At 43.1% G+C, this 27,950-nt stretch overlaps 1 protein-coding gene across 5 annotated transcripts in view; it reads left to right on the forward strand.

Moving 5' to 3' along the window:
• PIK3C2B (phosphatidylinositol-4-phosphate 3-kinase catalytic subunit type 2 beta) overlaps positions 1 to 26,172 on the forward strand; it is a 79,052-nt gene extending 52,880 nt beyond the window's left edge. For 4 of the 5 annotated variants that reach the window (XM_027870873.1, XM_027870871.1, XM_027870872.1 and 1 more), the window contains 17 exons: positions 2,222 to 2,315; positions 2,874 to 2,968; positions 3,924 to 4,104; positions 5,424 to 5,531; positions 6,931 to 7,023; positions 8,346 to 8,475; positions 8,854 to 8,990; positions 14,456 to 14,625; positions 15,543 to 15,699; positions 16,136 to 16,245; positions 17,361 to 17,562; positions 18,004 to 18,128; positions 20,402 to 20,519; positions 21,240 to 21,321; positions 21,888 to 21,994; positions 24,163 to 24,291; positions 24,504 to 26,172. In XM_027870873.1, coding sequence (XP_027726674.1) covers positions 2,222 to 2,315; positions 2,874 to 2,968; positions 3,924 to 4,104; positions 5,424 to 5,531; positions 6,931 to 7,023; positions 8,346 to 8,475; positions 8,854 to 8,990; positions 14,456 to 14,625; positions 15,543 to 15,699; positions 16,136 to 16,245; positions 17,361 to 17,562; positions 18,004 to 18,128; positions 20,402 to 20,519; positions 21,240 to 21,321; positions 21,888 to 21,994; positions 24,163 to 24,291; positions 24,504 to 24,692 — 2,227 coding nt within the window. In that variant the 3' untranslated portion in view covers positions 24,693 to 26,172. The remainder of the gene's footprint in view (positions 1 to 2,221; positions 2,316 to 2,873; positions 2,969 to 3,923; positions 4,105 to 5,423; positions 5,532 to 6,930; positions 7,024 to 8,345; positions 8,476 to 8,853; positions 8,991 to 14,455; positions 14,626 to 15,542; positions 15,700 to 16,135; positions 16,246 to 17,360; positions 17,563 to 18,003; positions 18,129 to 20,401; positions 20,520 to 21,239; positions 21,322 to 21,887; positions 21,995 to 24,162; positions 24,292 to 24,503) is intronic. The other variant, XM_027870874.1, reaches the window with a different exon arrangement.
• The last annotated feature ends 1,778 nt before the right edge of the window (positions 26,173 to 27,950 follow it).

Genomic DNA, 27,950 nt, shown 5'->3' on the forward strand with positions numbered 1-27,950 from the left:
CTTCTGGATGTTCTCTTGCCTATCAGTCTCCTTCCTAAAATGTGATGCACAAAACTGAACATATACTCCAAATGGGAATCTCATTGGGGTAAAATACAGCTGGATTATCACCTCTTTATTCAACCATTGTGCCTGCTATGTGCCAAGCACTGTGCTAGTGCTAAGGATACAAAAAGATAGAACCTGAAATTGTCCCTCCTTACATCCAAGATATTACATGCTGTAAGGGCTGACATACATGGAAGCTATCTATGCCTGACTTCATACAGCCCAATATTGCATTAGCTGTAGGGGCTGCCATATGACACTATTAACTCCTATTGGTCTTAACTTCACCAAAACCCTCATCTTTTTGAGACAAACTACTTTATCAGCATGCCTTTCCCCATCTTGTACTTGTGAAGTTAAATTTTTTAACTCAAGTGGGAGATTGTTATCATTAAATTTCACTTAATTAGAGTTAGCTAGTTCAGTTAGCTAGAACAGTTCTAGCCTGTTCAGATCTTGTTATAATCTGACTATCATCCTGGGTGTTAGCTATCCCTCTCAGCTATGTGTCAGCTACAGTTCTGACAAGTATACCATCTGTGCCCTCACTCATTCATATAACAAGCATTTATTAAGTACCTATGAGCGTTAGGGGCTGGGGATACGAAAATGAACCAGTCCCTCTCTGCTCTTACATTCTCTTGTATTTCTTCATCTCCATAAAGCTAAAATGCAGGGTAAGCTGGTTATTCATTTGAAAGGAACCTTAGAGGTCATAGAGTCCATGGAATCTCATGATGAGGAAATTATCCCAGACAGGTAGAATAATTTGTATAATTAAGGTTCTCTCCCCAGAGGTAATTGTATCTGTAAATGTTTTTTTTGATATCATATTTTGAAATCCCTATCATTTCCAGATGTATCTCCACTTCTTCCCCTACCTATCAAGCCATTCTTTGTAATAAAGAGTAAAAAAGAGAAAAAAATAGCATTTAAGCAAAATTAACCATCACATTAACTGAGCCTAAGAACATATGCAATATTCGACATAAATAGTCCTCTGTTCTACAAAAAAGGAAGGCAGGTGCACTTCCTCATCTCATTTCAGGGCTGAGCTTGGTAATTATAATTACTCAGTGTTCAGTTTTGTTTTTATTTTGTTCTTTCATTGACATTGTTGTAATCATTGTATATATTGTTTTCTTGGTCCAACTGCCCATATTTCTTTGAATTATTCATATCCATTGTTTCTGACAAGGTATTTATGTTTTCAAAGATAATTATAGGACAGCAATGACAATCCAAATTAGAGTCATAACTAGGAATTCTTTCACTTGGGGAGGGTGTACAGAGGACAGTGGGATTTGGAGAGGGGAGGCACTGGATATAATCCCACACGCTGTAGAGGACAGTCTGTGGTTGCATTGGTGAGGTGAGAAAGTTGAAAGGGTGGCTGGTCCCTCAGAGACACCTGCTCAAGCCCCACTAGGGATAGAGTTGGGAGAGGGATGTCATAGTGACAAGACCATGCCCAGCAAGGGAGCTGGGTGGTGTGTAGGCAGGTGGAGAATTTGGAGTCATGTAGACAACTGTCTTCTCCAGACTCTGGGTGGGGGAGCATGATCACCAGAGGTTCTAGCCTATTTATAACTCTGACTTTAAGAAAAGAATATCTGAGATTAATGAATATTTAGGTGCTCTGATATGCAGAGTATTTTCAGTCAAAGTGGGGAGAGAGGGCCTTTCCATGTTCAGCAGACTTCTCCAAGAGTGTGGCTGCCTGTTCCTTCTGTACCCAAAACCTTCTCTAATTAATGGGGAAGGCAGCGTGGTATAATAGAAATGAAGACTGGGTGAAGAGTCAGGAGACCTGATTTATAGTCCCGGCTCTGACCTTAACTACCATGTGATATTAGGCAAGTCACTTTATTTCTCTAGACCTCAGTTTCTTTCTCTGTAAAGGGAGAGCTTAGACTGCATGACCTCTAAGGGTCCTCCCAGCTCTAACAATCTAAGGTAAGATGGTGGGGTATAGGTGTCTGCATCTTTTTTGTACTTGCAGTGTCCTGGAGGAGTTACTCAAATTCCTCTGTCAATGGCTTTATCCAAAGATCTCCCCTGATCACAGTCCCAGTACAGCTAAGAATGGGCATGGGCATGGGCATGGCTGGTCTGCAAAGGCAGAGCCAAGGACTGGACTGTCCTAGGTGAATATTGGGGCTCTGTTTTGTAGTTTCCCAGACCAGGAGGTGCGCCGTATGGCTGTACAATGGATTGACTCAATCTCTGATGCAGAACTCCTGGATTACCTACCCCAGCTGGTGCAGGTGAGTAGAGGAAAGTGTTTGGGTGACTGAAGTGGGTCTCTCTGCCCTCTCTCCTCTTCTTATCAGATTCAACTCCACCGCTACTCATGTTGGGTATATGGTATCTCTTCTGAGACCCTGAAAATGGGGAAAGTGAATGCTAACACCTGTACCCTCCTCACTGGAAGGCATTATGGTACCATAGATCTCGAGTGAGTGAACCTAGGGTCAAATTCTAGCTCTTTCACTTACTAACTGTGTAACCTTGGGCAGTCATTTCGCCTGTCGGGATCTCAGTTTCTTCAACTGTAAAATGAGGGGGTTAGACCTCTGAGGGATCTGTGAGGTCCCTCACAGCTCTGGCTCATTGACCCCAGTGTGAGGGAGGCGCTTCAAGAAGTGCAGTCGAGACAAACCAAATTATGTTTCCCCATATCCTAGACATAATGACATATGATTTAGACCCTATTGAGTAAGGGAGACATTGGGAGCAGGGTGGATGGTTTAGATAGTCATGGGAAGCTAACAAAACCTCATTCTAGTGCTCCCTCTCTCTTTCTTTTTCTTTCCCTGGAACAGGCCCTTAAGTATGAGTGTTACCTTGATAGCCCTCTGGTGCGCTTCCTCCTGAAAAGAGCCGTCTGTGACCTGAGAGTCACTCATTATTTCTTCTGGTAAAAACACAATGCAGATGGGTGGGAGGCAGATGTGTCTCTTGGGGTATGCACACACGTGATCTCTTTAGGCCTTGATTTTCCCCCAGGAAAATGAGGGGGAATGGCATATGTAATCTCTAGGGCCACTTCCAGTTTTAAGAGTCTATGATTCTCATTTTATGTGTAGTTTCAAGCATGTATAGACTGATAGTCAGAAGAACTAGTTCCGGGTCCCCAGTTTTGTTATTGACTGGGCTAAGCAATCTTAACAAGTCACTCACCATCTCTGGACTCAGTTTCCCCTTCTTGCAACATAGGGAAAAACATTCTTGCTATCCAGAGATGGTGGCACGACAAAAGAGAGAATAGATGTGAGGGTAACTTTGAGTTCTGTGGAAATATGAGGCATGCATGAAGCTTAGCTTGGGTTTGAGTTTACATGGGTATAGACCTCTAGCAAGGTTACTGAGAGGTGACCTGGCATAGTGGATAAGAGGGCCAACCTTCGAGTCAAATTCAAGCCCTGCCTCTGACACATACTAGCTATGTCAGTATGAATAGGTCATTTAATTTCTTGGTGCCTCGGTCAATCCTCTAAGATCATAAGTTACAGGTGATATGCTAATCTACATAAGTAGAAGGATTTTCCCCACCAGAAGTTCCCCATCCCTGAAATCAGTGGTCTGCCCTACTCTCTTCCCAAATATCATGAAAATAAGGTGTGTATATGTGTTGAGAGTAGAGGTAACATCCCTCTCCCTTTAGAAGTAAAATGTCTTCCCTTTTAGATTGTGAGCTTTTGTCTTTCTTTTTATTAATTGTATCCCCAGCACTTAGCCTAGTGCCTAACATATAGTAGGCACTTGATAAAAGTTTATTGGATTGGGTTAGGTAGCAAATGGCAGGGTAGGTGGGGCAGGTACTTCTGGGTGCTGGGGGTGAGTTTCCCATGTGCTGCCATTTTCCCCTGCAGGTTGCTGAAAGATGGCTTGAAGGACTCCCAGTTCAGCATCCGATACCAGTACCTACTGGCAGCTCTGCTGTGCTGCTGTGGGAAGGGGCTTCGGGAGGAATTCAATAGGCAGTGCTGGCTTGTCAACACCCTGGCTAAACTGGCCCAGCAGGTCAGAGAAGCAGCTCCGTCTGCGAGACAGGTATGTGGATAAAGGCTGCCTCTCTAGACTTCCTACCCTTGCCCCGACACAGCCACCATATCCCGTGTCTAGGGCCTGAGGTGCTGGTGCTCATCATGAAACACTTTAGGCCTCTCCGGCCCCCTACTTTCAGGCCAGGACTACACTTCCTAGACTCGTAGTATCTTACGGAAGGATTGGCAAGAACCTCAGGGACCATGTGCTCAAGACTGTATCAGAACAGGAATCTATCTTCACCACCTCTGACTCTGACAGGTGATTTCTTGGCTTCCACTGAAGAGATGGAGAACATCCTCTCTTGGAAGACAGTCCATTCTACTTTTAGACAGTTGTAATTATTTCCTTATATTAAACCAAAATCTACATTCTTTCCACTGCTCCTAGTTCTGCCCTCTGGGACCAAGTAAAACAAGTCTTATCCTCTTCCAAGAGACGATCTTTTAATTACTGTAAGAGAATGTTTTGGTCACTGCTCCACCCCACCCCCTACTCCTGTCTTCTGTCTTCTGTTCTTTGGGCTAAACATCTCCAGTTCCTTTAACTAGTCACTACATGTCAGGGCTTTCAGATTTGGAGGATGGGGTGAGAAGGGAGGTATTTATTAGACTTTGTCTGAAGGACTTCCAGATGAACTTTTTCTAGGGTCTTATTGCACAGTGTCCACCAATAAGCCATCCCTGGGGAGCCAGGGAAAGTCTTTCTCCTTCTCTTCTTCCTCCTCCTTTCTCTTCTTACATCTCCTCCTCCTCCTCCTTCTCCTCCATTGGCACCCAGAAACCTTGATCTCTCAGGGGCTCACCATATTGGTACTGGACTTAGTAAGGCTTTGGCTGTCCTTCAGCTTAGAACTCCCAGGCTGAAATGAGCCACCAGCCCCAGCCTTCCCAGTAGCAGGGATTTCCAGGCATGTACCACAATACCCAGCCCTTCCCTTGTTCTTAAAGGTCCCTTAGAAGAAGAGAGCAATAATAACAATAACTGACACATGTAACACTTTTTAAGATTTGCAAGTACCTTACATACATTATTTCATTTGAACCCTTCAGCTACCCCATGAGATAGGTAACTATTGTTATCTTCATTTTACCAATGAGGAAATTGAGACCACTTTGTCTGTGGTCATCTGTACATTGGGTATCAGAGTTAGGATTTGAAATCAGGTCTTCCTGGATCAGCACTTTCTGTAGCCCAGTTTTCTCAGGTGCACTTCTGAATGTCTAACACCATCACTCCTAATTACCCTAAACTGTACCCTGCCTTGGGGAGACTGATGGATTTTCCCTTCCTGTCTTTTCATTATCTTTTTCTGTTTCCAATAGGGGATCCTTCGAACAGGGCTGGAGGAAGTGAGGAAGTTTTTTAAGCTCAACGGTTCTTGCCGGCTGCCTCTGAGCCCCAGCCTTCTGGTCAAGGGCATCGTGCCACGGGTGAGGGGGCTATAGTGGGACTAGTGGATTTCAGGGGTGAGTCTCCTCATTTACCTAGTTCTTAGAAGAAATAAGAAGAGACTAATAATTATGGTTTTCCTGTACATTTTGCAACCCCAGACACGTGCTCTGGTTTTTACTGGACAGATGTCCCAGGCTGGGAACCTAGTTCTCTGAGCATCTCAGAGGATCCAAGAACTCTGGCTTAGGATGGACCAGAGTCAAAGCAAGTAGGCAGGTGTTATGGACGGTGGTTGGCCTTGTGACTCTGCTACTGCCTCTTTGTGGGCCGTTCAGTAAACAAATGCTAACTATGCCCAGAGTACTGTTTGTGTTATGAAATATATATATGTAAGGTGCCTGCCCTTAAGTAGCTTACAGTCTAGAGGGGAGATGGCAGGCATACTGCTTTTATTATAGTACCGAGGGCTATAGGAGGCTAGAGAAGGGAAAGGTCACATCTGGAGAAAGCACGGAAGGTTTTATCAAAGAGGTGGCATTTGAAATAGGCTTTGAAAGATGGGGTAGAATTTCAGCAAAGGGAGAAGACATCCTTGGAGAAGGAATGGGATGAGCAGAGTTATGGAAGTGGGAAAGTATAAGGTGCATTGGTATATAATGAGGAATAATAATAATAGCAATGATAATAACATTTATAGACCACTTTAAGGTTTGTAAAGTGCTTTATATATGTTATCTCATTTTATCCTCACAACAACCCTGTGGGGTAGGTGTTATTCTTATCCCCATTTTACAGGTGAGGAAACTGAGGCTCAGAGAGGTTGTGACCTTGCCTGTGGCTGAATATCTACTAGATACCAGAGTCAGGATTTGAACCCAAGTCTTTCTGACATCAAGGCGTCCACTTACGACTCCACCTGACTGCCTCAGAGCAGTTGTCTAGCTCGGCAGGTGGAAAGGGTTGACTCAGGGGACCAGTGTGAGATAAAGCCAGAAAAGTAGATTTCGTAGGGCAGATTGTTGTTGTCCTTGAATGCCAAGCTAAGGAATTTGGACTTTATTTGAAAGACATGGGGTGCTGTCAAAAGGTGTTGAACAAGAGAGTAAGAAGATCAAAACTGTATATTAGAAAAACGAAACTGGTGGTGGCTTGTGGGACTGATTAGAGGCAAAGACACCAGAGGCAGGGAGGCCAGTTAGGAAGCTGAGGCAGTGGCCCAGGGGTGAAGCCAGAGGGTTTAGACTAGGAAGGTGACATTTGGAATGGAAAGGAAGGATAAATCTGAGAGACAGTTTGGAAGCAAAAGTGACAGGAAGACTTGGGCTGGGGTAGGAGCTCAGGAAGGAGAGATGATATTGCCTGTCAGAGACGGGAAGAGGTAGTCATTCTCGCCTCTAAAATAATGCTAATTCTGGTCTGTCTCCTTCCTTGTGGCAGGATTGTTCCTATTTCAACTCTAATGCAGTCCCCCTCAAGCTCTCTTTCCAGAACGTGGACCCACTGGGTGAGAACATCCGTGTCATTTTCAAGGTGAGAGCAACATCCTAGGGTTGGGTCAGGAAAAAAGAGACCATTAGGGGCCAAGGGGCCAAGGTTGCTCTTGCAAGCACTAACCTTGGTGAGACACATCACAGCCCCCCATAACTAATTCCAGAAACCAACCTTAAGCCCCAAGTGGATCCTCAAGAATCCAAACATATACCTGATTTTATGGAACAGGGATACTGGGAAACTCCCTCTTATAAGTCTACAATTCCCCCTACTCCCCTAACCAAGGTACACAACTATCAGCCTCAATCCACTTCCTTTTCTTTGCATCTAATTTCCCCTATATGTAACAGGATCAGTGGATGTCCCTAGGGGACCCCAGGATGTATTGAGACATTTCCTGAGCATCTTATTTCTGAGGGGAATATGAGAAATAATTCTTGCCCTCAAGAAACTTAAAGTCCAGTTGGAGAGACAAAATACATATACATGGAAAGATAACTGACAATATAAGGAAGAACAAATATCCTAAATGTCCAATGAGCGAGGCCAACAAGTATCATGGGGAGAGGAGAGAAGGAAACAAGCTAGTATGCTAAGTACTTTACCAATATCTCATTTGATCATCACAACTCTGTGAGTTAGGTATTATTATTAGCCCCACATTATAGTTGGGGAAACTGAGGCACACAGAGACTAAAGGACTCTCCCAGCCTCACACAGCTAAGAACCTAGTCTGAAGCTGAATTTGAACTTGGGTCATCTTGGCTCCAGGCCCAGGGATCTACCCATTGGGCCACCTAGCCTCTTCCAGTTCTAGGATTTTAGAAGGAAGGGCATTCACTGTGGACTGAACTGGGACATGAAGTGGATTCATGAATGAATAGGACTGAGAGGCAGTGTGGTATAATGGTTAGAAAGCTGGCTCTGAATCAGGTAGACCTGAGTTCAAGCACTTACTAGTTATATTGACTGTGACCCTGGAGAAATCACTTATGTTGCAAAGCAGATACTGATTCCTGTTGCCAGAGGGGGTTTCCTCACTGGGAATTCCTTATTTTAATGAAATCACAGGTCCAGTTCCACCCCCTCCAAAAAAAAAAAAATGAAGGGATAAGATTCAGCAAATCGAGGTGGTGGAGGAATCTCATCTTTGTTCTAACACAGAAGAAAAAAATGGATAATTTCTTGCTCCCTGAGATGGTGTCTGATGAATGAGGCAAAATCAGAAGTGTCAGATGAGAGGCAGGGGAACACACCTTGAAGATTTGTATAATTGGTGGACGGAGGGTGCCAACTGGTGGAGGAAGGTATGATAGTGTCCTGCTCTGACCACATGGGGCCACTGCCTCTTCTTCTCACAGTGTGGGGATGATCTGCGTCAGGACATGCTAACTCTGCAAATGATCCGAATCATGAACAAAATTTGGATCCAAGAGGGACTGGATATGCGCATGGTCATCTTCCGATGTTTCTCCACCGGCCGGGGTCGAGGTCAGTCTGGTTCCTAGGGATAAGTGGCCTTATAGCAAGAAGTGAGGCCCTCTGCACATCTCCTTCTTCTCCTCTCCAACAACCAGAGTGTCAGGAGGGTGATTGTGTCCCATTTTAAGGCTATATATCTACTGGGAGAGCCCTCAGAGCTACACAGAAAGATGGCATATGGCGGGGGCTTGGAGATTGAGCTCCCTTTTCAAGATTATCCTTGGCCCTAGTTCCCTGCAATTGTAGCTGGCCCATTCCTTAGTTGCCCTTGAGCTAGGGAAGGGTTCTGATTGAAAAGTCAGTGACACATTGGTTGTCAGGCTGGGTCTTTCCTTACTAGCCTTGAAGCCCCATCTCTTTGAGTGACCTAGATCCCTTTTCTCTCAGGCATGGTGGAGATGATCCCCAATGCTGAAACCTTGCGCAAGATCCAAGTGGAGCATGGGGTGACGGGTTCTTTCAAGGACCGGCCCTTGGCTGACTGGCTGCAGAAGCACAACCCTGGGGAGGATGAGTATGAGAAGGTAGGCGCGTGGGAGAGGAAGTGTGGTATAGTGGAAAGAGCTCTGGAGGCCTGTGATCAAATCCTACCTCCACCATTGATTATCCGTGTGACCTTCTGGCAAGTCAACTTCACTCTTTGTGTTTTAAGCTTCTTCATTTGTAAAATGAGATGTTGGGACTAGATGATCTCTGAGATCCCTTCAGCTCTAAAGGGCTATGGTGCAATGACAAGGGGTGTTCCTGAGAGAGCCATAACCATGTTGCTTCAAGTCTTAGGTGTAAAAGACAAAAGAAAACAAACAAACAAAAAACCCCAGAACATCATAATTCTGTATAAGAGTTACCTAGGAATTAACCAGTCTCAGGGTAAAGGAAAGGAATGACCAGGGAAACATTTCCCCTTGGTTGGTTTGGACTGCCGTCTTTAGGGAGGATCAGATAATCTTTCCAACGTAAGCCAGGGAAATTCTCAGGTCATCATCTTTGTCTAGTGACCTCTGCCTTTTGTGTGAGGGGCTTCCCTCCTCACGTGGGGCTGGTGATTAACTTGTAAGGTCCAATTAATATTTCTACTGAGCCATGTTTGGTGGCCATGTTTCTTCTACCAGAGCCTTTTTTCTCCGGGAATTCCCCTGTGAGGTAACCTGAACTTTATCAGATGAGAAGGAGTAGCGATGGTTTGAGTTCTTGGTTTCATACTTTGTCATAGGATTTTAGCCATTTAGTTCTATGCCTTCATCTGACAAATGAGGGATCTGTGGCTCAGATTTGGGAAAGTGACTTGTCCAAAGTCACACAACTAGCTGTTGGCAGAGTCAGGACTTAAACCCAATTCTCCTGCTTCCCAGACCATTATTATTTCAATCAGTCAACATTTATTAAGTGCCTAATATGTGCCAGGCATTGTACTAAGGGCTGGGGATACAAAAAAAGGCATAAGACAGACGCAGCCCTCAAGGAGCTTACAAACTAATGATTTCCACTATACCAGGGATTCATAGCCTTTTGTGTGTGTGTGTGATGGACCCCTTTGACAGTCTAATGAATCCTACAGGGCTCTTTTCAGAATAATGTCTTTAAATTAAAAAAAAAATAAAATTCTTAGGACTACAGAGGAAATCAATTATACTGAAATACATTTATTGAGCTATTTAAAAAACGAGTTTGTGAACTGCAGATTAAGAATCCCTGCATTCTATCCTGCTGTGGCACCCTGAGTTCCCATTCCTCTACTAAAAAGAACCAACTGAAGCCAACAAGTAGAATAATTATTGAGCTTTTTCTGTTTACTCATATCATGCCAGGTACAATGAGGATAGTAATAACACAGGCTGACATTCAGCACTTTCAGGTTGACAAAGCACACTTTCCTCACAAAAGCCCTGAGAGCCTTGTAGGCTGCAAGAACAGAATAAGCCCAAGAGAGGGTCCCTGCTTACAATCCCCAAGCTCCAGTCTTCTGGTTGAGATAGGCCTTACGATATTTATAATGGTCTCATATGGAGGTGGAGGAGAGATACATTAGGAAATGTAGGTAATGTAAGAACCAATGACATCCATACAAATTTGTTGAAAAGAAATAGATAAATTTAAATGGGAAAAAATAGCTTCATATGCTGTCCAAGGTATGATTTACATGCTAGATAAATTCAACGTCAGAAGGCCTGTGGACTGAATGGGGAGCTCTGAGGTTGCCAAAGGGCACAAGAGAAGGAAGAGGTCACTTTTCTTTTCAATCATTTTCCTTTTTTTTTTAGTTTAAATGTTGTTGTTTTTTATTCTAAACTTAATTATCAACAACTGAACCTTTCAATATACAAAAAAAAAATCCCCAAAAAACAGAAAAAGGGGATTGTATGTGAAGCTGTAAAGTTCTTTTTTTCTGTTTTCCTTTCAAGAAGGCTAATCCCAGGGTGACAGATCTCCCCATTAGCACTAAGACAAAAAGCAAAGTGTTACTATAATTATCTCCCACTTCTTTTTCTCCATTTCTTCTTTCCATCCCACCCCACCCACTTCTCCTCTTGAAAAAAAAAATGAAAATAGGATCATGGGATTTATGGGTTCTTAAAAATCATATACTCATAAAGAACATCTATTCATATGTAGAATGTAAACTCCTTCAGAGCAGGAATTGTGTCTTTTTTTTTTTTTTTTGTCTTTCTAGCCCTCAGGACCTGGCACATAGTAGGTATTTTAATAAATGCTTGTTTGATTGGTAGAAAGTTAGAGCTGGAAAGAGAGTTTACCCCATCTTCAGTTCCTCCCTCTTCTGATTCATCTGATAAATTATTGGCTGATTAAACTTCCTAAAACAGAACTCTGATAGCCTTCAGTCTTTCTTCAAAAGCCATATCCATGCCTATAAACAAAGAGATTTATTTGCACATAATTGGTCATAAGTACTTGATGAATTATAACAGATAACAGTACAGTGGAAGCAGAAATATATTGGGAGGCCGAGTACCTGAATTCAAGGCTCACCTCTGACACTCTCTGTGACTTTGAACACATTAATTCGGAGGACCTTGAAGTCCTTATTGTCCCACTTTTCATTCATGTACCGCCTTGTTTTTGTATTTGTTTCTCATCCTTACTTGAGGCCTCAGTTTTCTCATCTCTAAAATAAGAGGATTTGACTAAATGGACTGAAAGTTCCTTCCAGCTTTGAATATAGTCTCTAAACTCACTACCCTGGTTTCCATTGCCTTTCCTCTACAGTCTGGATCCAGTCTCTATTTCTGGCCTTATTTCATATTCCTTCCATTCTAAGGGTCAATCAAATTGGACTTTTTTCCATTCCAAGAATTTGGAATGTCTGTCCTTGTGCCTTTCTTTCCATGGTTCCCTTTGCCTGAAATAACTTCCCACCTTCTAGCCTCTCTCCCTGTAGAAACCATTGTGAAGAAAGTCTTCCCTGTTTTGTCCAGATAGAAATGATTTCCTTCTTTTTGCTTGTGACTTTTAAGCTATTATTTTTATTTAGACTTTATATTTAGTTTTATTTTTAGATTTTATATTAAGATTAGATCTATTTATAGATATATTTATATTTAGACTTTATATTTATTAAATATATTATATTTATTTAGACTTTACATAGCACTTCAAGGTTTGAAAAACACTTTACATATGTTATCTCATGTGGCTCTTCTAATAACCTTGTGAGGTAAGTGCATTTTGCAGATGTGGAAACTGAGGCTGGGTGTCACACAGCTAATAAACGTCCGAGGCAAGATCTGAACCCAGGCAATTTTTCCTGACTCTAAGTCTGTCTACTACATAAAAGGTGGGGCATTCAAGGAAGTGTGAGACTGTCTAGTTGTTAACATACTATTTAAAAGGTGAGAAACAAATACGAAAAGAAGGCGTATACGAATGAAAACTAGGATAGTAAGGACTCGCGGTAGAAGAGGGTTGGAAGGCTTAAGGAAAACGTCAGAGGGGAGAGGGGACTTTGGCTGAATCTTGAGTCATAGAAATGTTGCGGGATATAGGATCATATGTTTTGAGATGAAAGGGCTGTATATTAAGTTATCTGTTCCAAATCCCTTATTTTACAAATAAAGAAAGGGAGTCCCAAAGAAGTTAAGTGACTTGCCCAGATTTCTACAGGTAGTGATCAGCAGAGCCAATATCTGAGCCCACATCATCTAACTCCAAATTCAGTATTCTCTTTCCACTATACCATATTGCCTAGTTGGAAGAGACCTTTGATATCATCTACCTCAATCTACTTATTTTATTGAGGAAGAAACTGAGACCCAGAAATGGGGAAGTGAATTGTGGAAGGCTACGCTAAGTCAGAGAACTGGATTTTTTTTTTTCCACATTCCTGGTTTGTTGTGCCAACTGCTGGTCGAACAGAAAATGAAACAAAATAATAGTAATAAAAACAGCTTAGTTTTACTGAGCCCCATAAGGTACAGACCTTACAAAAGTGATAATGGGAGTGGATATGGGTGTGTGACTGCAATGCTACTTACATATATTTTGTTCCTTGGGGAGAAAAGGGTGGGGCAGAAGAGTTCAAGGGGGTTAGCCAGAATAGATAAGAAGTACTTAAAGGTTCCCTGCTCAAAATATTTCTCCCTTCCATGCTCCAGTTAGAGAAAATTCCATCAGAGATTTGTGTCAAGCTCCTCAAACACCCACTCCATGAGTTCATACCTTGGTTAAATTATTTTAATCAGCTCAGGACTTAGCTAAATGCCAAATGAGCATTTAATTCTGTTCATTTTAATTCAACAAGCACGTACTGAGCTCCTACTATGGACCAGCCATCTGGTACATAAGCACTGGGAGTCATTTAAGGATGTTTTGGCCTTAGAAGGAAACTCCTTCTTGATTTCCAGTTCTTGTGTTCCGTATGGCCTTAGATGTTTCTAGGGCCCCAATAAATGAAATCTCTGACCTTTGTCACTTGGATCATAAACCTGCCATGTGGGTATTCATGTGTATAGAGTATTCATGAACCATCCTCTCAATACTGAGGATCTGTCACGCATATAAGTATGATACAGAGGTGGATGCAAGATTATAATCAAAAGGATTATGGACCGCGCAGTACTTTCAATTTCGGTTCGGATCTCAAGATATAATGACACGTATTCAGTATAAACTTAACAATCACGTTTATTTTACGATGATTAATAATGATTAAGGCAACACAAGAATATAAAGATAAGAATAACATTCAATGCAATAAGTATTAATCAAAATTGAGAAAAGGAGGAATAAGAAAAGAAAGGATACACACTCACTGACCAGGTGAGCTCAAATACCTATGAGACGGGGGAGACTGGAGACGATCAAGAGGTCTGATCAGGAGGCCAAAAGAGCAGCGTCCTGCTCTTAAACAACAGGGACTGTGCACACATTCTGTCCCTGATCAACGACAACAGAGAATCAGCATCCCTATCTGTGACATCAAAGTACTCCAAAGAATCCCCTTTCAGATGCCCCTTTTATATCTATGTGAACCAGGGGAAAACAACCTTAATATTTTGTTTTGTGTACATATCCTTGGTGAGCTCAGGTCCTGGATACGCACACATTCAAACAAAGGTGGGAGCTTGATCAGAGCCCCAAATACCTGTTTGTTGTGTAAGTCTCCAAGGAGTGATCAGGTCCTTGGACAGTTACACACCTCTCTCTAGAAAAATGTTTCTTGAGATCAGAATTGCTTTCCCAGGTAACATAGTTTGTTGGTTACTTAATGTTCCTTCTCCATGATTACCTCAGCCATGCACAACTCCAATTTACATTCTTTATGTCAGGTTATGAGACGGTTTCACGAGGGGCTGGGGAAGATCTTCCTCAGTTTCCCTCACAAAGATAGTACATGATTAAGGGTCAGTGGCGACAAAGACAGAAAGCATAATGTTTGCCCCTCTCCATCAAGCTCTCATGTAAATCCATTCAGGTAGGACAGACCTATGGCACCTGTTGCCCCTTGGCCAGTTCCATGCTCTCATTCCTCTAGGCTGTGGAGAATTTCATCTACTCTTGTGCTGGCTGCTGCGTGGCCACCTACGTCCTGGGCATCTGTGATCGGCATAATGACAATATCATGCTCAAAACCACGGGCCACATGTTCCACATTGATTTTGGTCGCTTCTTGGGCCATGCCCAGATGTTTGGCAACATCAAGCGGTGAGTGGGCCTCCAGTGAAAAGTACGTATTTATTTATGTGTGAGAAGGGCATGGAGGCCAGTTGAAATGCTTCAGTGCTGGGAAATAGGTGACAAAACCTTAGAGTTTGTTAGCTTAAGTTGGGATCAACTTAATGATTCTCCTTGTGACACAAAAAGTTAATTAAAGAAAGTGAAGGTCAGCTATTTTCAGTACATATTGAAAATTGACCTTAAAGGACAGCTAAAAGGACTGAGTCTAATTACATGGAAACTGACTGTCTGGATGGTTTGATGCTGGAACAGGTGTCCAAGAGAGGTCACGGGGGCTTCTTCCCTACAGTTCTCTTAAGAATTTGAGTTAGCCAGGTGTGATAGCACACACATGTACTCATTGCTACTGAAGAGGCTGAGGCTGGTAAATCACTTGAGCTTGGGAGTGCTGAGCTATAGTGGGCTAAAGCCAATCCGATGCCCTTACCAAGTTCAGCACCAATATGGTGAGCCCTCAGGAAGAAGGTCACCAAACTACTTAAGGAGAGGAGAACTGGAATGAGTCAGAAAGGGAAAAGGTCTATGATCCACTACTGTATGGCCAGCCTGGGCACAACCTAATCTTAAAATAATAATAATAATAATAATTAGAAGTTCATTTATCTTTTCAGCGTAGCAAATAACTCTCTAGGACTATACATTTCAGATGAGGTGCTAAACTGCTTTGGTAGAGAAAGTTCCTAACTAGTGGTTCCTGATACTAATAATATCATGGGACAAAAAAAAAAATAAAGATTTAGAGGATTCCATTTGTCTTGGTTGAGATAAATTCAGTTCTGCCTACAGGTTGATGGATATGAGTTAATACAATGATCAGGTCCAGAAGGATAGGATTTGTCTTTCATTTTAACCTCACATCTACCTGTATGTTTTTCTTGGTCCAGGGACCGTGCCCCCTTCGTCTTTACCTCTGACATGGCGTATGTCATCAATGGGGGTGACAAACCATCCAGCCGCTTCCATGACTTTGTGGACCTTTGCTGCCAGGCCTACAACCTCATTCGAAAGCATACCCATCTCTTCCTCAACCTTCTGGGTTTGGTGAGAGGACTTGTCCTCCTCTAATCTCCTCTTCCCTACAGCTTAATACTGTCCTTTAAACCCACAGGTCTTGTCTTGCTGTGGGGTATCTGATCAAATTAATAATGTGCCTTAAATTGCTACATAAGTGTCAGTTATTGTTATTATTGCCCAGTAGAATGTAAGTAACTTGAGGACAAGGACTCTTGCTTTTTGTCTGTGTCCCTAGACCTTAGCACAGTGCCTGGCACGTAACACGCCACTCCTAACTTACGTTGAATCATCAGTTCTCTGGGCACCTCATCTTAGCTCAGCCTCTTGGAGCCTCAGGTTGATTGGGGTACAGACAATTCCCCCCACCATTACTTCCAGGATGGTCAAGGGAGTCTACGTGGAACAGGCTACCTTGGAAGTCACCAAAGTTATATCCACAACTTCCTCTTTCCCTCTTCCCCAGATGCTGTCTTGTGGGATTCCTGAGCTTTCAGACCTCGAGGACCTCAAGTATGTGTATGATGCCTTGAGGCCCCAGGACACAGAGGCCAATGCCACAACCTACTTCACTAGGTAATGCCCTGAGTGCTACAGCTGTGCTCCCTTTGAGATACCGGAAGGAGCAGGGCCAACTAGAGCAGAGCTCTAGTTGGGAGCTAGAGATGGCAGAGTTGATTGCTAGTGTAGAGGGAGATGCTGGCTTTAATTATGAGCTCAGTTTTGCTCTTGAATTGCTGAATGTGATTGATTATGAGCAAGTGAGTTCAATTCTGGGCCTCAGTTTTTCCATCCAATTTGTTTGGGAGGCACTGTCCTTTAAATATGAAGACACTGGATCATCAGTGAGGCATATTTTTAATATTTTTTGCAATGAAATCAGTAGGGATGGATTTACCTCTCTTGGCTTCAGTTTCTTTTTTCTTTTTTTTTTTTTGTGGTAAGGCAATTGGGGTTAAGTGACTTGCCCAAGGTACACAGCTAGTACATGTCAAGTGTTGGTCTGAGGCCGGATTTGAATTCAGGTCCTCCTGACTTCAGGGCCGGTGCTCTATCCACTGTGCCACCTAGCTGTCCCCCCTCAGTTTCTTTATATGTAAAATGGGGGAGGGGAAGGAATGTTAGACCAGATGATTTCTAAGATCCCTTCTGGTGCTAATTCTGTGATTCTATAGTTTGCATTGATTCATGTTTTCACCTAGATGGTTCAATTCCACAAGCATTAATCGAGAGTTTACTGTGTACAGAATGTGGTGCTGAGGTGGGTGAAGACACTGTCTTTGTTCAACTTATGGAAGCTACTCACTAATAACTATAGCACAAAATAATATGAAAATTATTGTGGCATGGTAGATTGAGAGCTGGGTTCAAGTGTTGCCTGATGCATACTAGAAACATGACCCCATGTTGGTAATGTAATCTCTAATAGCCCAAGCATCTCTTTAAATTCCAGAGAAGCTGATGATATATATTGGCAGAAGCGATTTCCTCACCAAGAGTTCCCCATACAAATGAAATCACAGATTGGGACCAAAACTAAAACCAGAAACCAAAATTATTTGTAAATACATGAGAATTACCAACCAAGCACTACGCCATGAGGTCCAGGGGAGGACAGGTATCCTCTGCAGCAGAGACACGGAAGGATCCAGCAGGGTCACCTCCTTTACTTCCTTGCCATCCTACAACAGGTTAATAGAGTCCAGCCTGGGCAGTGTAGCCACAAAGCTCAACTTTTTCATCCACAACTTGGCGCAGATGAAGTTCACAGGCTCTGATGACCGGCTGACACTCTCCTTTGCTCCCCGGACTTACACCCTCAAGAGCTCTGGACGCATCAGTGATGTCTTCCTTTGTCGCCATGAGAAAGTCTTCCACCCCCACAAGGGCTATGTAAGTGTCCGGCTGACCCATTCCCCACGGATCCCAGCTTGGGGGAACAGTCCTCCACCGATCTGATAGGGACCCAAATGGAATATATGTTAGGGGGATGTTAGCACCCTTTCCTTTCATACTCACATAACTGACTTGGCTGAAATGAAAAATGGACCAGATGACCCTTCCTTTCGACTTGAGTATTTATTTTATGAAGTGTGCCCAGAAGTGGGCCTCACTTATTATTTGCCACTTGGCTACATAATGTTTTCTCTCCATCTGAAGAGCCCAGTAGACCCCAGGTCTCTGTTTAAAGAGGATCACTAAAACTTTCTCAAAGGGCCAGGTTCCTTTCTCATCCTTCCTCTCCTGTTCCTAGCCCTACTTCCCCAAACAAACAGAAATCCTCTGGGTACAGAGGGCAGGGAGGGCACCGAACAAGACTGTGGGCCTTTGCAGATCTATGTGGTGAAGGTGATGCGTCAGAATGCCCATGAAGCTGTCTACATCCAGCGGACCTTTGAGGAGTTCCAGGAACTACACAGCAAGCTGCGCCTTCTCTTCCCTTCCTTCCATCTGCCCAGGTATCCAGCCACTGCCTGGTAGCCCTTTGTTAACGCACACTGGGGCAATGGTGTTGTGATGGTGGGGGAGTAAGGCTCAGGGAAGAAGCAGGCGCCTTCTTGAAAGAGGGGCTTTTAGATTAAAAAAAAAGTCAATTGATATATTTTGTCAGTCAATAAACATTTAGGAAGTGTCTACTGTGTATCGGGCACTATGCTAAGTCCTAGGGATACAAAGAAAGGCAAATAATCCTTGCTCTCCTATCACCTATATTCCTCAATATTTCTCCTTCCAAAAGCTATCCCTTATAACAGAGAATAAAAAGGGGGGGGGGGGAGCAATTTAGCAAAGCTAACCAACACATCAGGGCAGCTAGGTGGCACAGTGGGTAGAGAGCAGGAAGACCTGAATTCAAATCTAGCCCTAGACACTAGCTGTGTGACCCTGCTCAAGTCACTTAACCTCTACCTGAAAAAAATTATCATCTGTAAAATGGGGAATCATAAGAGTACCACGTTGTAAGGATCAAATGAGATAATATTTGTAAAAAGAGCTTAGTGTAGTGCCTAGCACATAGTAGGCACTATATAAATGCTTATTTCCTCCCTTCATATTTCTTCTTTGGGGCCTAGTTTGGGCATTTTAATTTTCATTCCCACTGTCCCTCCCCTGCACCTGCCCTATGCAATTTTTTTCTTTTTTTATCTTTTTAAAAAAATCAATCTTAATTTTTTATTCTGAATCACCAGATGGGCTAGGCTCTTGTACATATGTAGTAGAACAGAAAATGAGGATTATGCATGAAACTAAAGTTTTCTATTAGGTATAGCCCTACTTTTATTTTGAAGTGCTTAGAATAAGATCATCCTCTTAACTTTCAAAGCTGTCCTTGTCAGTCTGTGCCTTTTTTCCAACTGTTTTCCAAATGTCCTCCTCATTTAAGAAAAAAAAAAAAAAGATGCCTCAGTTGGTCATCATAATTTCCCAGAATTCTATTCCAATCATTTATTTTGTACATTCTTGTGGTCATTGGGCATATTGTTTTCCTGCTTCTGCTTATGTCACCTTGCATCAGTTTATATGTCTTCCTGTGGAGCTCTGTATCCATTATAGTCATCATTTCTTACTGCACTGTGAGATTCCATGGCTATCATGCACCAAAATTTGTTTAGCTATTCCCCAATCAAGGGGGCATCTGTTTGGTTTCCACTTTTTTTGGTATTACCATATAGGAAGGTAGTACTTTTTTTGGTACTACATATAGAAAATGTGTCCCAAAAGTCAGTGCAGTTTTAAGTTATAAAAGCATAAGTTATTAAAGTTACTTAATTTAAGTTAAACTTTAAAGTTATTGAAGTTGTCTAAGTTGTTAAGGCTTAAGTTATTAAAGTTTGAAAGTTCACTAAGACTTTTGGGATGAAACTTTGTATATTTTGTTACTATTGCTTTTTTTTTTTTTTTTTTTTTGGTAGAGGCATGTTTGCCATTTTGCAGAGGTTTTCCTTGCTAGCCAAATAGCTGTGACTTCCCTATAAACCCCCCAAGAATTGCACCAATCTAGCTCTTGGTCATAAAAACAAGCCCTGTCTGCCTGAAGCAAATCAGGGTGGGCCTAATGGAAATGAGAAATGAGCTTTTATGAAATTGAATCTCTTTTTTTCTGTTTGTGAAGTAGGGCAGTCTGTAAGGTCCCACCTCCTTCTTATGTTTCAAAATTATCATCCTTTTTATGCTTATTTTCTTAAAAAAATTTTTTTTCAATTAATAAAAATATTTTTTCTTTTTCTCCCACTTGTTCTCCCCTGCTGGATAAAAAGAAAAAAGAAAAACAAATACTTGTAACAAATATGTGTAATTAAGCAAAACAAATTCCTGCAATGGCTATGTCAAAAAAAATATGTCTCATACTAGAACCTGAGTTCATCACCTCTCTGCAGGAGGTGGCGGTATGCCTTCTCTATGATGATTCTTCCAAAAGCTATTCAGTCTGTCAGTGATGAGTTTCTCCATTCTTTGTTAGGGTCGTTTGTTAGGTCTGATGATATATTGAAGCACTAAGGAGCTAGACCAGAATATGCCTGTGTCCTCTGAGACTAGAGAAATGGGGCCCTTTATGGGATGGGGGAAGACTGAGACTTAGGTCCCTTCAGATTAAGGGGAAGCCATGGAGAAGTATGGGTCTGATTAATGGAAATACTGCCAGCTTCCGATATTTGAAGAGTAACTCTCTCTTTTGTCTGTTTGTCACCCTACTCCTCCTCCCCTCCCATGGGCATCCCTTATTCCCACCCAGCTTTCCGAGCAGATTTGTGATTGGTCGCTCTAGAGGTGAGGCTGTGGCAGAGCGGAGGAAGGAACTTCTGAATGGCTATATCTGGCACCTGATCCATTCGTCCCCAGAGGTGGCAGAGGTGGGCATCCCCATTCATAGGACAGGGGTGGTGTGGGGGTGATTGGGAAGAAGGAACTGGAGTATGGTGGAGGGAAGAGGGTGCAAAGGGACCGGGAGACACCTCTGTCAAAGACCCTGAAAGTCTCAATGATCTTTGGCCTTTTCCTTTTCATCATTAGTTAGCAATAAGCACTCTCTCTGTGTAAAGCCCTGGTCTTCATTGTGCTACGTAGAGAGATAAAGAGGAAGAAGAAGATGATACAATGTCTGCTCTCTGGGAAGCTCCTGGCCTGATAGAGGCCAAAGATGTAAATACAAATGACAGAAACATAAGCCAAGTCAATTATGGGACTCAACATGTAGTCAATAGGAATCTTAGAAGAATTAGGGAGATCAGAGTCAGAAGCAGTTAGTCATGGAATGTTTCTTGGAGGATAAGGAAGTTTGGGGCTGGTTGTTAAGGAAAGAGAAAGCAAGATTTAGCAAAGTAAAGGGCAGATGACTTCCACATGGGTGTGTTAGGGCAGAGTAGCTCATGTGAAGTCTGAGCCTGCAGAGACAAGGGAGGGTGAGCGAGTTTGCCTGGCTGGGACAGAAAACCAGGATAGGTAGGAGGTGAGAAGCAGTTGGTGGGAGGAAGCTGATCCAGGGCTTTAGGATTTCAGGAGAGAAATCAGAGAGCCAGGAAGAGCTGATGCTAACTGCCCTTGAACTTGAGTGGGTTGTGCTTTCCTTCTAGTGTGATTTGGTGTACACCTTCTTCCACCCCCTACCCAGGGATGACAAGGCTGCTGGCATCAGCCCAGCTCCCAAATCCTCAGGTACGGTGTCCACTCCTAGTCCATACCCCGACTGTCCCTTCCCCAAAGTCTTCCCTTCTGGCTTTTTAGGGCCTTTCCTGTTCCTGCTTCCTCTGCTGACCCCATCCTCAATCTCCTGTCCTTAGTCCTGCCCCCTCTACCTTTTCGTATTGCTGTAGCTTGTTTTTGTGTAGATCCTTCTCAGGGTCCTATCCAGGGGATGATAGCACAGTTACAGTTCTCTGTCCCCATTTCTATATACATCCTATTCCTAGGATCATCTAGTGACGGAGAAGGAAACTGAGGCCTGGAGATGCAGGCATTAAGTAGCACAGTGGGGTTTGGAGCCCAGGTTTTAAAGCTTCCAGTCCTGTGAGCTTCCCATCATATCATGCTGCTTTCCAAGACACCTCTCAGACTTAGTTCACCTAGGAGATTCCTAATGTAGTCAGAGTCAGTGTTCTCGTTTCCTGATTTGGACAATGAGAAACTGGTAAAGGTGAGGCAGGAAGCAGAATTAATTGACTATATTGCAGAGAAGTGATTAGAACTCATACTACCTTTTCTTTTCCCTTTGATTTCTGTAGATGGCACGTGGGCCCGGCCAGTGGGGAAGGTAGGGGGAGAGGTGAAGTTATCCATCTCCTATAAAAACAATAAGTTGTTCATCATGGTGATGCATATCCGGGGCCTGGTAAGTGCTAAGGTCAGGCAAATATGGGCCAATGATCTTTGTTTTTCCTGTGGCTATAATGACTGGCTGAACCCTTTCCTTAATTTTCCCTTCCTCTTGTTGTGAGTGACCTCCATATCAAATCCAGTATTGACTGAGTAGGGCAGTTAGGTGATAGAGTACCAGACCTGAAGTCAGGAAGACTCATCTTCCTGAGTTCAAATCTGACTTCAGACACTAACTGTGTGACTCTAGGCAAGTCACTTAACCCTATTTGCCTCAGTTTCCTCATCTGTAAAATGGGCTGGAGAAGGAAATGGCAAAATAACAGTATCTCTGCTAAGAAAACCCCAAATGGGGTCAGGAAGTGTTGGACATGACTGAAAAATGACCAAAAATTGACTGAGTATCCACAGTGTTAGGCATGTAGGGAACACAGAGAAACATAAACCATGCTGTGGTTCTTGTCAAGGAGCTCACAGTGTGATTGCAGATAAAAGTCAGACATGTGTGAAACAAGTAGAGAATTTCATGAAGGAGTATGTAATTAAATACGAATTGTATGATAGGAACCAGAGAAGGTAGAGATGGATGAGAACTTGCTGGGAAGGTTTATACAGGAGCCAGCACTTGCATTAGGTCTTGAAGGATGGGGAAGATAAAACTTCAGTAATTTAATTGGTGCACATCCTCCTGTCCTTGAGATATCTGTATATCTATCTGTATCTATATATCTTTCCAGCTCTAAGGCATATGATTCTATGAGCTAAGGTATAGGGATTGCTATCTTATCTTCTATGAAAGCTCCCATTTACTCCTCCCTCTCAGTCTGCAGGGCCCCTCAGGGCAAAATCTAACATAACTGCTACCCACCATGGCTGAGCTGGTGCCATTGAACAAATTCTGCCCCAGCCATCCTGCAGATCACTTTGTGCCTGCAGCAGGCTATCTTGGGAAAGCAGACTTTGTGCTTGGAGGGCAGTGACCAGTGAGTAAGAGCCCCACTTCTTTTTTGGTTTTGGGAGGGACAGAAGCAGTCATACAGGATAAGCAGGATTCACAGGTGGTTGTGATCAGCCATTACCTACTCATCTTCCAAACTTTCTCCTGTCAAAAGCCCTATCTTTCCATTGACCCAGGTTTTTTTCAGCTCCACATTCTTCCTCATCCCACATATCTAATCAGTTGCCAAATCTTGTCAGTTTTGCTTCTACATCTCTCAAACCTTCCCCCTTTCCATCACCTCTCACCTGGACTTTTAAAAATGTCCTCTTGGGGCAGTTAGGTGGTACAGTGGATATAGCACCGGCCCTACATTCAGAAGGACCTGAGTTCAAATCCGGCCTCAGACACATAACACTTACTAGCTGTGTGACCCTGGGCAAGTCACTTAACCCCATTGCCTAACCAAAACAAAACAAAACAAAAAATAAACAAAAAAAAATGACCTCTTAATATGTCTTCCTGTCTCTAGTATCTTTTCTTTCCAATCTACCCTCCACATGGCTGCCAAAGTGATTTTCCCATAATGCAGATCTGACCATGTCATTCCCCTACCCAATAAATTCCACTGGCTCCCTATCAACTCTATGATCAAATATTAATTCATCTTTATGTCATCCTTTTGAAATTTCTCTTTATGTAATTATATATCATATAACATAATTATTAATACAGTAGAACATGGACATGATTTATAACTAAGTAAATATACACACATTGGGGGCAAAGGCTAAAAAATTTTACTGAGAGGGGTGTGAAATAAAAAATGTTTGGAGATCACTGATCTAGTCCATGGTCTTCATGGGGTTCTACAACCGAAAAAAAAAATCATCTAGTAGCCAGTCTTCTGTAGCCAGTCTTCTCTAAGTTCTACTAGGTTGGTCCTTAGACAGCAGAGGTATAATCTATCACCAGGCCTGTATTCAAAGCCCTTCCAGCTTGATAGGATCTGCCAGAGCCTCGGTTTTGGAACCCAGGACCACAATGAGGCATCAAAATAGGATTTTAATAAGAGAAGATTTATAGGAAGATACATTCCAAGTATTGAGAACTATAAAGACATAGGTGTAAAAATAAGCACGTTGCCTGTTGGGGACTGGTCTGGCTAGAAGGGATAGTTGGTATGTGATAGATAAGGTTTTAGAAGTAAGGAGGGGTATCTGTCACACTTTGCATCTTATCTGCAGCAGCTGCTCCAGGATGGGAATGATCCTGACCCCTATGTGAAGATTTACCTCCTCCCTGACCCCCAGAAAACCACCAAGAGGAAAACTAAAGTGGCCCGGAAAACCTGCAACCCGACTTACAATGAGATGGTGCGTGGGGGAATCTAGCAGAATTAAAGCTGTTAAACTAGGGTATAGGCTGTCCCTAGATTGTTTGAAGGAGGCTCCTTTGTATCTTTGTATACCTGTGGGCATAAGGCCACATCCTCCTCATGCCCTGTCTCCCTAGGTATCCCCTGGGCCCTCAAAGCTCTTTCTCTTTTTGACTGATCTTTTTTCTCTTCACTTTCCTACATTTGCAGCTGGTGTATGATGGGATCCCTAGAGGAGACCTCCAGCAGCGGGACTTGCAATTGAGTGTATTGAGTGAGCAAGGATTCTGGGAAAATGTCCTCCTTGGGGAGGTTCACATCCGTCTTCGGGAACTGGACCTGAACCAAGAGAAGATGGGCTGGTTTGAATTAGGATCCCGAAGCCATGGAATTGTGTGAGCCCAGCAGATCCATGGCCCAGGACCATCAGGATGATGGTAGAACTTGAGTCACGTCCTTTTCTTGAAAATGGGCAAAGTCGTGGCCCTAGGAGCATTTTATCCCCTATCCAGGTGGATCTAGCCTCCAATGATGGGAGGGAGAGAGAGCAATCTTTCCCCATCCCTCCATCCTCAGACTGAACTCAAGTTGTGATGGGCAATTCCATCATGGCTGCAAGGGTGCAACAGTGTTTTAAGTTTACCTTGTGTCAAGGGAGCAATGCCTGGTTGGGGTTGGGGTGGGGACAAGGTGGGGACATTGGGGAAATTTTTTTTTAAGAGGGGAGGTGGATATCTTAATTTTTATTTTTAAAAAATGAAATAGTAATTTTGTCCTAACTGGACAGGGAAGCATTATGAGAATTGGCATATGCCTTAGAGAGTGGGGGTGGGGGTGGGAAGAATGTTTGGTATTCTTTTGTATTATTGATAAGGTTCTTATTGGACTTTTCCCTAGGGTTTTTTTTTCTATCCATAGGAATTATTATTTTTTTGTGGGGGACAGGGAGGGAGTCCATTAGGTCCCCTCCTCGAGTCCTCCTCCCCTCTAGGGGCAGGCTGGGGGAGAGAGGGAGAGGTAGGGGGGTATGTTCTAGAACAGATTCCTGCTCCTCTGTGCCTGTTGGAGATTTTGCTTCCAAAGGAGAGCTGTGTGATTTGTACATGTGTAAGGAAGGACCTTCCATTTCTGGGGTCCTGCCAAGGGTGACCCGTGCTCAGGGGACCATGCTCTTCTGGGGGAATGATCTACGTCACTCCCTCACTTTAGTAGGATCTGATCGGATCACCCTTGTCTTCCACCCTTCCCCCCTACCATCCACTGGGTCCTTTTCAGGAGGCTACCGGGGATTTGTTTTCACCTACCCCTCTGTATTTCCTCTGGTGGGACAAAAGGTCGTATTGGATCTTGAAACAAGCAGCCCTCACCTGGGTGGTCTGGATCTTGAGCCAGACATAGCCTGGGGCAGAGAGGAAATAAATCAACTTGTCTGTTTTTCAGGTCATTTCTGAGAAGCATTCCTTCCTCACCACTTTTCATTTCTCTTTTCCTCTTATTCTCTCTTGAACTAATTTTCTTTCTTATTTGGCTGTTCTTTTTTTATAATGGTTTCTTCCTTCCCACAATCCCATCCATCTGTCCAATCTGGAGCTCAGGGGATGTCTATAACTGGAGTGAAATGAGATGGAGCTGTTAGCTGCTTTGTTTCTTCTACTACTTTTCTTGGTTTAGCTGATGAGGAATTGGAGTGGAAGGTGTGGTCATCCCCCAATCACCCACTTCAGATGTTGGGAGGGGGAAAAAGTCTTCTTGTAGCCTTTAATCTTCCACCTCTGGAGGTTGGATGCTACCTTTGGGGCTTCATTTTTCAGGGTCTTCTATGGCAAAGGAGAGACTTTGAACATTATATTAAAAGCTGAACTAGGGTAGTTAAATTAAACTGCTGCTTCCTCTTGCCTTTTCCATGGAAAGTGGAAAGAAATGAGACCAGAAGCCTCTCTTCCAACTGTCTTGGTTTTCCTTACCAGGACTTTTACCACTCCGTCCTTCTAGGATCCATAATGCTTAGTGTATTAAGTGGTGCAGTGGATAGAGCACCGGCCCTGGACTCAGGAGGACCTGAGTTCAAATCCAGCCTCAGACACAAAACACTCATTAGCTCTGTGACCCTGGGCAAGTCACTTAACTCCATTGCCTAGCCAAAAACAAAACAAAACAAAAAAGAAAACAAAACATAATGCCTTGTGTATGTACTCTCCCAAGGACTGGAGAGAACAGCTCCAGTTGGATACAGCATTAGCCCCAAAGTCCCTATTTTTCTTTTATATTAAAAAGAGCAGAGAAGGAAGCTGGGCTCTTCTTGTTACCCCCTGTTAAACTTGCATGTGGGGCCTTTGCAGATGAATGGACCAGGAGTGTTTTAAGGCCATTGCTTGGAGCTTACTTTATTTTGCATACCCCAGCAGCCTTGGTAAAAAGAGGCTTCTGTACTGTACCCACTTCCCCATGGCCCCAGGTGTTTCTTACTTTCTTTGGAACTGTATTTTTTTAATAAATAACATTCAAGGAACAGAATTGATGGTTTTCAAGACTAAGAGGTGCTGAGAGGTTTGGGTTCAAAATATCTGGTGTAGGCTAAACATCTTATCTCACTAGACTTCTGGGAGGATCTACTCCTGCTTGGGAAGTTTCCATTTGTTATCTAGGTAGAGGCTAGCCTGCTGAAAAATTGCCTTTGGCTCACAATGCTTCAGTTACCCACGCGAAAGTTATTTTACTAGGTCAGAACCATGGGACATCCAGCTCAGGATTCCATCCATGATACTGGTACTAAGGAATATGTGGAAAGGCACAGCTGTCCTATATGAAGGCAATTAGAAAATGTCAGAATGTTTTGAGAGGAGACTCTGGTTTCCCGTAATACATTATGGATCCAATCCATTATACATTTTGAGAAATGATTGGCATCCTGGGATTTGTAGTTCTGAGGGATTGTCTTTCTGGACTACAAATCCCAGGATACAGTCAGTTTTCAAACCCCGATTATACACAATTTTCTCTAACCCCTTATTGAATCTTTTACAACTACCCTTTGTGTAATCTATTTTATGTCACCATGGCCAAATAATTTCCCACCTTAAGGCCAACCTTCTGAGACCCTCGTGTACTTGTCTTGGTTGGTTCCCCAGACAGCGGTTTCTGGTCTGTTGCTATATTGCAGCATTAAGTATAAGGTAATAGGGAATATTGGGCCAGTGTCCATAGTGACATCCTTGCCTTTGCAACAAAGTTTTGTATGTAAAACCACAGCCTTTCATAAGGAGCCTCCAAGGTGTATTCCAATCTGCACCTGACTGGGCATCTCCTCTACCACATCCTGCACAAGTAGTCGCTGCCCTCTGCATAGAGATCTCTAGTGATAAGGAACTCGCATTTCTAATAGTTAGGAAATCTTTCCTTATAGGAAAACCTGAACATTCCCCCATGGCAGTTCCCATTTGTTTTTCCTAGTTCTGCTCTCTCTTCCATGAAAGGTCTTTGAGATTTCTCTGGGCTAAACATTCTCATTTATTTCAATTGATCCCAATATGGCATGGTCTCTGCCCTAAACTTACCCTGCTAGTAGAGAAAGGGAACGCTGTCCTGTCCAACTGGGAGTGAGCACTTGATATGAGTTGGGGCTGGAAGAGATCATACAGTAACTCCAAGGAGGAAACT

Source organism: Vombatus ursinus, unplaced genomic scaffold (genome assembly GCF_900497805.2).
Source record: "Vombatus ursinus unplaced genomic scaffold, bare-nosed wombat genome assembly UNPS02014798.1, whole genome shotgun sequence".
Lineage (NCBI taxonomy): Eukaryota > Metazoa > Chordata > Mammalia > Diprotodontia > Vombatidae > Vombatus > Vombatus ursinus.